The sequence below is a fragment of the Orussus abietinus genome, unplaced genomic scaffold (genome assembly GCF_000612105.2).
Source record: "Orussus abietinus isolate OABI.00-Male unplaced genomic scaffold, Oabi_2.0 scaffold187, whole genome shotgun sequence".
In the NCBI taxonomy this organism is placed as follows: Eukaryota; Metazoa; Arthropoda; class Insecta; order Hymenoptera; family Orussidae; genus Orussus; species Orussus abietinus.
Genome location: NW_019394336.1, coordinates 94239 through 106386, shown reverse-complemented (window position 1 = coordinate 106386; position 12148 = coordinate 94239). Strand labels below are relative to the sequence as shown.

General features: G+C 43.4%; 1 protein-coding gene across 3 annotated transcripts in view; it reads right to left on the bottom strand.

Moving 5' to 3' along the window:
- LOC105703404 (tetraspanin-5) overlaps positions 1-12148 on the bottom strand; it is a 114303-nt gene that overhangs the window by 9775 nt on the left and 92380 nt on the right. For all 3 annotated transcript variants that reach the window (XM_012431776.2, XM_012431777.2, XM_012431775.2), the window contains exons 2-5: positions 10786-10906; positions 3090-3163; positions 1255-1329; positions 382-480 (exon numbers count right to left, since the gene is read on the bottom strand). In XM_012431776.2, the coding sequence (XP_012287199.1) occupies positions 382-480; positions 1255-1329; positions 3090-3163; positions 10786-10906 (369 nt within the window). The remainder of the gene's footprint in view (positions 1-381; positions 481-1254; positions 1330-3089; positions 3164-10785; positions 10907-12148) is intronic.

Here is a 12148-nt window from a genome sequence, read left to right as displayed (position 1 = left end):
AATTCGTCGGAAAGAGGGGACAGCCCGGGATAATGCCTCGAGATATTCATTAAATCTCAATATCTGTCGCTCTCGGATATCTCCGACCCTCTTTTTCCTCCTGCCTTTGGAGCGACTTCTCTTTTCGGTTCGACTAACCACCCTCTTCTATCCAGTTTCATTACAGCAAGTACCTGGAAACTGTTGTCGACTTTTGCGCATTTCCAGTGTAATATTAAAAACTGCTCGAAGTAATAGATCGGAGATTTTTCCCGATGTTTGTTGTTAAGATCTTCAATGCTTTCGCGATAATTCGCTCATACGTTCTCGGCGAAGAGATTTGGAACGCAATGAATAACGCTTTGCTTTCGAGCTCCCTAATTAAGATTAATTGCGACGTACCCAATCCTCTTGAATCCAGTCAATGAGATTTTGTTGATCGGGGTCCTCTCGATAATGGATGATAAACGCTTGGAAACCCCCCGTAGCTTGTGACTTTATCTGCAAGGAGGAAACCAAAGATCGATCAGCCACTCCTACAGGTGCGCGTAGATCGACGCAACCGAGGAAGAGAAATTCAGGGTATAAGCGAGGCATTCAGCCTATACTGTGCACCTTCTCTTAACAAATCTCCATCATAATTCTGGCTAGGATTTCCGAGGTTTAATCAACTTGTCCAGGCCACGAAAAGTAGCTTTGAAGCTGCGCGACTTCGGGCAGACACGTACATAAAGTTGCATTAAAGAAGGGTCCAAGTTTCCGAAATTTACGCGTCCTTTGAAAATGAACAATTTCGAGTAATTGAGGCGAAAGACATTTTTAAAGTACATCATGCTGCATTAACATAGGGTTAAGTTTCACTTATCAAAGAATTTTTTAATGCTCTTTAAAAATCAACAACTTTGAGTAATTTAAACGTAAAGACGGTTTTGAGTACTTTGGTAATGTTCAACCGGTAAGTCTTGGATCAAGGAGAAAGCAAGAAATTATAAATGAATTTTGGAAATCACGGTATTTATTTTGCACTTTTGGTTTGCTTGCTTTTGAGTAGAAAGTATGTCAATTATGATTTGCTTCTCTCAGCGCCATGGCGAGACAAATTACGCTCCGGTATAAATAGAGTGCAATGCTTTCGGATCATGTGCTTTCATGTCATTCCACGAGGCGTTTCAAAATTGTCCATTACGGCAGACAACTCTGAAAATGTCGATCAGTGGAAATTTGTTTTTCGACGAGCTGGAGAAAAGAAGCTTGGGGATAGAAAAGGTTTTTTACCCAGTCCTTGAAGATGAAACCTAAGACGCCAGTCGTCATCTCCAGTAACAGCAGCAACGCCAGAAATATCGCATACTGAAACAGACAAAAAATATTCAGCAATAGTTCAGTTAACAAATTATCTTTGATCAGCAACGGGTGCACCGCGGGGAATTTCCAGAAGTAAAAAATTCTCGCGGCATAATGGACGATACGAGCATATTTTCACTGTTTCCGCATCCAGGGAGGGTAGTCGGCTTAATTAAATTTAAATTAAAGTAAAAGCTTCGAGTTGAGGACGAAACGCAGTGCGGACCGCCTGAAAAGTGGCGAATATTTCACCTGGTGAAAAATTCACGCAATTTAATGAAGTTTTATATAGTAAAAGTACCGGATAGAGTCTCATCTGCGGGGATCCCGGCACATGAATTTCCCAGCTGGCTGGCTAACCAGGGTGCAGTTTTAAATGACTCCGAATGACATCTGGACCCGTTAATAACCCTCCCACCAAAAATACTTTATAGGGAATTTAATTAGTTCATAATTACCCCGATAGAAAGTGCAAGCTGCTCGGAAGATTCAAGCTTGAGATCGGGAAATTCGGTTATTTTGTTCAGGGTAGGAGGTCCGAGGTATCTAATTAAGAGGTAGGATAATTAAAAGGAGACTTCCAGGTGAAGTCCTACCCCCTCGCCCTCGTGAAATCCTATTGTATCCTCATGGAGGTAAATCCCAAAGGATTCGTTCCTCAAAGCCGGTGCCCAAGGGCAGTTTCGCATGTCCAATCCTAGGTACCTACTTGCCTAATGCAAACCGTTCTATCTCTCTCTTGAGTCAATTTTGTCAAGAGCCGCAGGTTCAATCGAATCGACTGTACTCGGGGCCCACAGAGGGAAGTGCACTCGAGCGTAGTGTATGCACCCCTAAGTTCACGAGAGCCATAGGGCTTGCAAGTGAGCAGATTGATCAATTCCATCGAAGGGAAGTAAAAACAGCAATTAATACCGATTCGAGGCGAAAAAAGGGGCGAGCTTTAAAAAACATCCCTTGCCAAACACGCGGACAAATCCAAAGGTACTGGTAAAATTTCCCGCAACATCGGCAAACTCTATCAATGAGTGGCCACATCGGAATGCACGGTTCGTCGTGATTAGCCACTTCCGTTAGAGCCACCAACGATGCACTTTCCTGCACGGGAAATCACCGATTACCTCCATCGAATCTCTCCATGGTGACCCGAGGCTCCCGTTTGATCGATTTCGCTCCCACGTTTGAACTTCCCATGCAAAACCTAATCCCACCATTTATGATAAATGATAGGAAAAGTGCACAATGAGAAAATCCCGCCGATATCGATTAACCAACAATTCGGGACCTTCTCGCTTTAAGAATTGAATTTAATCGCGCGTCTCGATATACTCGTCAAGCTGCCTTTATAGAATTTCGAGGTAAATAGAGCAATTCGTCGACATGCAGCGTCTCTCTCGCGGATCAATTTAGTCAAGAGCTGCAAGTTCCGATCGATTTCGGCATCTGCACGGCCGAGTGCATCCGATAGTTGCATATGCACCCGTAAGCTCAAAAAAGGACCAGACCGCCATCAAGGTAGGGGGGCGATCGAAAGCTTTCAGGCAAGTATAAGAACGGAAATCCTCAATCGTTTAACTTGACGATGGTAAATTTCGCCCCCGAGAGAGAAGAAGAAAAAAATGTCCGCTTTTGGGAGAAATTAAAGGAAGTAAACGGCGATTTGCAGAATTCGATGCTGCAGCCTCGGAAATCGCTGGGGAGGAGGCTTGGTCTTGGGGACATTGTTTGGTGATTTTCTAGGGATAACGATGGGGGGCGTCACTTACCGCGGCTAGGAGGCACGTATTTTCCCTGAGTGCACCGACACACCCCGTAAATCCGATGATAAATGTCACTGTACCTGCAACAAAAGAGACATTATCAGCCGCGAGCCCAGGATCGCATTGTCCGCGGAATTCCGCCGCTTTGTCCGGATGCGCGATGGTTTCGAGAACGCGGAAAACTCGGTTATATCCGTCGTGTTAAAAGTCCGGAACTACTGGCGCCTGCCGAGGGCGTCGATATTGACGTCGGGAGGAAAGCGAGAAAGAAAAAAGATAAATGCAAACACAGGGCACGATACAACTCCCTGCTAATTACCGATAACTTCGAATTCGCGCGAAGGGAACGACAGAAGAGTTGAAGGAAACATTTATACAGTTAGGATCCTTAATTGGAAATGTTAATGCAAATAGACTCGATATTAACACGCATGGACATAAAGAGTAATGACCTGAAAGAAATAACAATTACGAAAATTTCTTCAACACCAAAGCACAATGATCGGTGCCAGTAGTAAATAACCGAAAAAAGAATAGGGATGAGGTACCAATAATTATAAGCGGCGATTTTAATGCCGCTATCACTATGTCATAAGCATAATCTCCGATTGACTCCTCGGTCAAGAAATTGAAATTACATAACGCTAACGGAAACGTTTACGCAAATTGTCTAACTTTTCTACCGCGCCGGTATCCGTTCGTTTAATTACGTGTTATGAAATATGGATCGCGGGAGTTGATGCACTTAATGGACAGATATTAAAAAATAATGAAAGACGTTTCCCCAAATTCATTGCGTCCTTACAGTATTGCGGCCTTCTAGTGATAATACTACTCCACAAATGATGAATGCAAATAGAAGTTTACTGTAGAAAAAGAAAAGTATCATTTCACTTTCCGGAACACTTTTCCCTTTCATAACACGCAAGCTTGTTTGAGCTTTCGTGCTGTATGAAGTTTCGCTTCAATAGTAGCAAAGAAGAATCGTCTTCTCCGAGAAGTAGACTTCCAGAGGCGACTGAGAGTCCTCGGCGAATCAAGTCTTTCTAATTGGGATTACCCGAAGTGCAGGCAAGGATCCTTGGAGGTACTTCTCGCGGGTGCGTAATCGAGCCCTAGCTGATCCTCGGAAGCCGAAACGCGGTTAATCCGGGGAATAAAAAGCGGAGAGGGCACGTTGAAAGTTCCCCAGAGAGGGGAAGATCCATTCTCACCAGATCGAAGGGTGGAGGCGGCACTAATTATCGGTAATCCGATACTAGCAGCCGACAAAATGCGGAGTTTACCCGAGCCCGTAAAGGGCAGCTTTTGAGCGAATCCGAAGAGAAATCGCTTTGCCAGCCAGGTTTATTATCTCCTCTCCGTCCTGATCGCGTCAGGTGCTAAAAATACATGGGCTGGAGGGGACAGGAAAAAAATCGACAAAAAAGGAGGAAAACTGCGCTCGGACACAAAGTCAAAGTGACGTCAATTATCGGCGACTCGACCCTATAAATACCCGAAATGTAGTGTGCGAAGTCCTCTGAGAGGCGTTCGTAGCCTCGTAGTCGGGCTCTATTGATTTTTATTAGAGCGCCGACGTCCCGGCCTGACATTATGCTTCTTCTGGGAGGCATGATCGCGATTGATGAAGGCAATAAACCTCGCGATCCGATATACGGAGCCGCGGTTCGCGAATTACGCGAGTTCCGAGCGGGTCGGGAGCGCGGCCCAGTTTTTTCTACTTTTTTTCTTTTTCATTTCCATTCCCGTAATTGGCGTTCCTGTACTGCATCCGATCATGCATGCCGCATGCTCGGCTGGACCGCGAGCCGAGGAGTTGCAGGAATTTCAGACTACGAAACGACATAATCCCGTCATCTCGTGTCTTACCCGATCCTCCAGGATGCAGAGCATCCTGACATGCATTACGCGCTTCTCTCCCTGAGCGTCTTGTGTTTATCTCTTGACAACTGTCAAGAGACTACGAGTACCTGTCGGCCGACCGACAGATGTGTTTGTGTATGCTGCATAATGCATGATTTCAATAAATAGTTTATTTCCGTAATCTCGCCCTTCATCTCGTATACAGTACGAGTAATTGTATTAGAACAGTCGTGATTTTATCGCGGCGATTTTCTTCCCAGCCGGTTTCCGGGTCGGAAAATGCAAAATACTTTAACAAATTGTACACGATTTAACAACTGAACATTTTGATTTTGGCTCTTGGAGATCGCCATTTCTTTTCCCCGGAAATTCTCTCTTAAGACGAAAAGTAGAGACTTGGAGAATGGTCTGAGAATGACCTATGGCCGGTCGGATGGAGTCCGGCATTGTTTATGATCGGACATTCGAAAATTCTTTCCTCGTCGTTAATAAAGACTCTAGAGCCTCCTGGACCGCCAGGTCCCGGAGGAAAAGTGCAATGGGATAATCAATTTCTTTCTTTGAAGGGAGGCGCCCCATCCCCTTGCTTCGTAGACGGAGAATTTTTATCCCCAAAGCTTTCGCTATAAATTCCTATCGAGCTGAATCAGAAATTCTCCGAGAGGAGCCTGCTTTGAGTGCTTTGCTCGGAAACTAAATGCGAGGCTGATATGTAAATTGTAGGGAATTTTAATTGCAAAGGGAGTATGAAGTTTTTTTTGGAGCGTTTATCCTGGGTGTATGAATTCCAACAATGGGAGACGGAGGAAAAGAGATGGGCAAGAGAATGGGAACTAATTTGCAACACGATATAAAATGATACCCTTAACTAGAGAATTCGACTGTTTTGCCAACCCTATTTTTTTATTATATCTCTGAGTCTAAAAATAATCGGACACGATTATACTTAATGTGCTTCGTGCTCTTTTGTAAAATAATTCAGGTGCATTAATTATCTTTGTCGAGGAGCTGCCTGACAGGAGAGGAAATGAATACATATTAATTCGAGTTTAATACGAAAACGCGGACTAGTTAATATCATCAATGATGTAATTGAACTGGATGTTAAATTACTTCCGGTGACGCTCTGAAAACTGACGTGTGATATCATTAATACTTCCTACGGTAATTTCTAATCAGTATCTAAATCGACCTAATTATTCGACCTGCATCTGTGCGAAGAAATTGCTCAAAAAACATTTAAGTTAAAATCCAGTTCAACGGGCATTTTAGTTACGGATGCATTTGATCATCCGGTTGTTATTTGCAATAATAACGAGGTGTTTGCATAACGAGCAGAGCGAGAAACGCATCGATTTCATTAGTGATATAACTGAACCCTGGGTAACTACAACGCCGACGTCGATATCAATATGCAGAATTAAAGCATGATTTTATCGACGTTTCGCCGGAATTAATTGCAGGGTACAGATCACCTCGTGCAGAGGTTCCTTAATCACGAAGACGATCAAACTGGAAAGCAACGAAATCATAAAGTAAAGTAGAAAGCAATAGACACAATATCCCCTCTGGCAGCGGTGCTCAATGTAAGCCTGAAATAAATTCCCACGAATCTTTTCATTTCACATCATTGAAATTAATTCCCGTCCATTTTTCAAATCTCACATTATTTGGAAGATCGTGTTTTAGCAGCTCGATTAAATAAACCCCGTTGTATACACTGCCTTGTTTACTCCCACTTTTTTATTAACCGTCAAATGAATGGTACATGACAACAAAATTCTGAAAAAATAGCAATTTCATCGTCGATGAAATTCCCGGAATTTCAGTAGCGCATCCGATACGCGTTAAACTCAAAATCGAGTTCGGTCTCGTCATACACGTGAAAATCCTCGTGAAAAAACAAAAAGCAAAGTCCAGATATTAAAAATTCCTCATAAACATTTTTCTATCGATCCGAGTCGAAGCATTTGTGATTTATTGATATACAATCGATGCTAATTCCACGTGACGTGACGTTTATCAAGATCACGAAAATACCTTACTCAAACAGGGTTACAAAGGCATTTTATCATCAATCCATCATTCGGAAATAACATCGAACTATTCGCGGATGTATTTTCATGCTTGATAACGTGAATTTTAATTAATCACGCTTCTGTTTCTCGAGGATTTAGGCGATGTCCTCGGAGTGCAGATATTTTGTACCTACACTCAGAGGGCAAATCTAGGTACCGTCCGTTCCACATTCGCTCTGGTTTAAATACGGCGATCCACTGATGGAGGTCTTTAAAGGTACTAATTGGGACATCGATCGATGAACGGGAATGCCCGAATTTCCGATAGATCCGCCTTTGGTGGATAACCGCTTGCGGTGGTCGACGATGTTCCGGAATACCAAGTACGTCCTGGTAATCCGCCTTACTGCGTGCTTCGTGGTGTTTCGTCATGTTCTCTGTACATGTTTGAAGGCCTTAATCCAGTTCTGGAAACAGGAGTTAACCAGAGACGCGGGATCGTGTCCAGGGGAAACGTAGAATTTCCGTTTCCACCCCCTAAACAGGCTGCAAACAGTTCATTTCGCTACAGGCAGAATCTCATTAACCCGCGAGGTCACGAAAATGGCGCGATTCGAACACAACGAAATTCCCAAGTAATGTAACATTTCCGACCCCGTAACAAAATTCCCTCAGGTTTCGAGTAGTAATGGAAAACAAGAATCTCGTTAAAAAAAAACCGCACCCTCCTTGTATAACCCAAAGAAATTCTTGCGATTTAATTGGAGGTCGTGTACTATTTTGGAAGGCATCGGGAAGCCGGAATTCCACACGCGCCTATATATATATATATATATGTATATATATTTGGCACGAAACTCAACCGAGTTTCTTAATAACGAAACAGCTGCGAGTTTCCCAAATGGTTTCTCGAGCATAGATTCTGCCAATATTGAGTGATAGAAAATAGAAGTCTCATTAACTAATCCATGTCTCCCTTGAATTGCCTAATGAAATTCTCATGATTTAATTGGAGAGCATGTACCACTTTGGAAGACATCATGAACCCGAAATTCGTTCCATAAGTGCCCCGTATATATTAAATAACGAAACAGCTGCGAGTTCCCCAAATGGTTCTCCGAGAACAGATTCTCCCAATATTGAACAATAGGAAATAGAAATCTCATTAACAAATCCACGTCTCCCTTGGATAGACCGAAGAAATTCTCGTGATTTAAATAAAAGGCATGTACCATTTCGGAAGACACCGTCAAGCAGAAATTCCACACGCGCTCCGAGTATATTAAACAATAACGAAACAGCTGCGAGTTCCCCAAATGGTTCTCCGAGCGCAGATCCTCCCAACTTTGTGTTTCCATTTGGTTGATAATAGCGAAATCTGCTTTCCAGAATATCTAGGGATGTTTGTACGTGCTGGAAGGACTTAATCCAGGAGTTTCCTTGGTTAGTCCGAAAAGGTCCTGGAAGGTTCCTTCCGACGTCACTGAGAAATTTCACCTCAAATATGTCCTTATTCCGAAGGAATAAAACGATCGTGCAGGTATTGCAAATTTTATGATCGATATCGCTGGCTCTGCATTTCCATCCATTGATAATACTGACGAGCCCTGCTTTGCTGGACATTCTAGATTTAATTTAGGGTTTGCTTCCCTCGGCTAGTCGCTTGAACACAGGTTCCCGGAAAATCGGCTGATTTATTCTCTCGGGGATTATAATGTACCCCGGGCCTGGAATGTCCAGCACGTTCCGAATAAATGAAATGATAATGATGCAGGTGCCGCGAGTTCCATAAACGACATTCCGTGCTGAAACTCCTTCGATCTCCGCATTCTCATTCCATGGGTAATGGCGGAAGCCCTCCCGATCTCTGAAATTACTTCCAGGGTGACTCGGATATTACTCGTATAGAATTAGGAAGTCGTTAAGAATAACTTTGCAGAGCGTGACGACGTCTATGCCCAGGTCAAAACTGCAATGAAATGTCAATTAAACGTCTCCTTCTATAAAAAAAAAAAATGAATAAAGGAAAATGAAAATGAAGCGCGCTATAATTTAACTCGGGCGCTTGCAGTACGTATCGTCTTGATAAGAACGGTGTCGGGGAAAAAGCCGGAAAGTTATTACTGTTCTTTTATCGGCTTACCGCATATTTACAGCGGTTTTACTAGGCATAAAAACGCGGTAAAGGGATCCGAGAAAGAACGAGAATATTAACGCTGCTAATAATGCTAAACGTCCATCAGCTGTTTTCCTGCCTCTTTTTTCCCGTAATATATAACCGTCGATTTTCTTGATAAGAAATAATTCCAAGGAAATATTGGATGGGCCATATTAAAGAAGCTTTTTCGATTTGAATAGAGAAGCAAGGGTTTGGGAATTCAAGAGAGGTCGAAGAAAAATAGTTTCTCGTGTTTTCGCCGAGGTTCTTCTCTCGTTATCGACTTTGTCTCTCTTTAACGTTCAATCGTCTCCACATAAGTGGACAATTTCTCAAGTTCTGAGAGAGAAGGCAAGTCTAGCATGGGAATTGGATATTGCGCGGGGCATGGGAATATTGCCCTCTCCTAATAAATTGGATCGAAAAATACTAAAGCGCGAATCCATGGCAAATCTGCTGCGTATAAATCAAAGCTCTTTCAGCCTCTTTGAATGCCGTTGCTACCGGGAACGGATTTTCAATCATCAAATTGGGAACAAAATGGATACACCCGAATTGCATCTGCCCGTAGCAGGGACATGTGCAAAACCTGGAAGGATATCTTGTAGCATTGCAAAGTTATCTAAGCTAAGTAAAACAAAAAAATGTAAAAAAAAAGACTTCCAGACTCCTTTGAAGAGTATTTTCAAAAAATTCCACGTAAAAATGAGCAGATTTGTAGATAAGTAGCTCCTGATTTCAAGCGACTGGACTTTAAAAGGATTTATATTTGCAAGGTTCCAAGGAAAGGGGTTCCAGGTGCTATAAAAGCGGTGTTTAAGGGGTCTCGTTTATGAATTTGTTTCTCTGAACTCGTTTTACCGAATCGTTTGAAATTTTACCACAAGCGTACGGAGGTCATAAGTAAAATTTTGATGTACATAACATTTAATTCTTTTTTACATTTGTGTATATACAAATTTTATGTTGATTTTATGATAATGCAGTTTTATGAGTGCTAGGACTTTTATTAGGGCCTCCATATTTCACATTCATATCGCCTTAAGGACCACCGCGCGATGTCCATCGCGGAATTACGAGGGGAGATTGCGAATGTAACATCCGTCGGCGGCATATAATGTGGAGATTAAAAATTGATTTCGCCCCGGGATTAACATCGAAATTGAACGGGTTCGCGTCTGCTGGGGAAATCTCCTCGGCTCCGGCCGAGGACTTCTCGCTGATATAAGGGGATCCTTTCATTTCCTTGGAATATTTCGCAATGGCCGCACAATGGAGATCGCAAATCTCTCGCAGAGCTCGAATCTCTCTCTAAGAGATTTGGATCTGCGAGGTGGACTTGCTGAACGGAAGAGCGGACACGTAGCGGACTGTATTACCGCGGATACCGAACGGAGTACATCGGCTAGCACGTGGGTTTCGTGTCGGCCGAATGTCTCGGAAATGGATCCAGCGATGGCCGAACAATCCGAAGACAACGCCTAGACAATGCCGGAGCAACGAGGGAGCAACCGGACGGTACCAAGGGATGACCCATTGTCAGCCCTTACGACATTTTGGGCCTCGTCTCTCGCTTCATCTACTCTCCGGACCGAATGCTGTCCCCCAACCGACAATTTGTCCGAATTTCCCGGCGAAGGTGCAACTTGGTCCCACTTACCGACTAGAATGAGGATAAATGCTGGGTCGAGGGCGATGTTTGTTAGGCGAGACAAATTGTTGAAGGTGTCCTTCTCCATCCACGCCCAAACGCCCACCGCCATGATGCCCAGACCGAGTAACTGCAAAGAGAGAAACGAATTTAAGCGATTAATATATCATTTACATCACGATAGGTAAGGGGATATTTCCTGTACCACTTCGTCTTAAACTCATTTTGTATTAAGACGTATTTAATAAACTAGTAACCCTCTTAATGTTCGATTATTTTAAGAATGAAGAGTTTCTGGTGTATTAGGATTATGCAAAGTAGATGAATTCTTGTCGATTCGTGCGACTTTGGGTGAATTTTCCAACAATGCGGACAGGACGAAAGTCCTGTCCGGTATTGCTTGCCCGTTCCGCGGCGCTGCGCGGAATATTACTCCGGGAGGGCAGCACTTAAGTGATTCCTGCAACGCCGTAATTACTTTACGCAGAAATTCGAGGCGCATCGCACGCTGCGAGCCCTCCGGGACCTGCGGGAATTAGTTGCATAATGCACACAGTCTCAGAAGCAGCTGGAACGGCGCATTTTCCACAGTTTGGTAAGGTAGTCCTTAACCGCTGCACGTGGTGCACGCCGCTCCGGATTAATGGCTCGCGATTGGCTGAAATCCTCGGAGCTTCAACCGTGCAACATTTTGCACGGCTGACTTTTTATAGAAAAATAAATAAAAAAAAATAAAGACAAGTTCCTCGCCTACAAACGATGCTTCTTAATACCCCACCCATAAATTTCCCCAGAAAATTTCTGCTCCGCACGAAATAGGTAATTATTTTTAATATTTAAGGTGACTTCATATTTTATGCGAAGTGAAGTGAACTCGCACACAGGGGATTACTTCGTGCCCGTGGGACTGAATTGTTTAACGAGTTGAATTTTTTAAATGCCTCTTTCAAGAAGCTACTTTTACCGTTGCCGAGCATGTTTTTAGCTCCCCTGCTTATCCCTGTAGATTGGGATTAATTAAAAAAGCAAAGGGAAGACGTCGAACTTCCAGCTGGAATCGCTCGGAGGATCTTACAGGGTGGTCTAATTAATTCCAATCGCAAATAAATTATCCGCCGAGTTCTCTGGCGAACTTCGGGGCGGATTGTTTTCGGAAGTTTAGCCGCGCAATTAAGTTGTCTGAAAGTGCCGCCACCGCGATTAACCAAATTGCGGGATAGAGATTTCATTTCCGGCCGTGTTGACAAATGCAGGTTCGCCATCTTGGATATTGGTAGAGGATATCTTCGACTTTCCTTCGCCGCGGGGAATTCATATTTTTATTCTCGAGTGGTAATGAGACTTTTAGGATTTTTAGAGTACCGTACTCTTA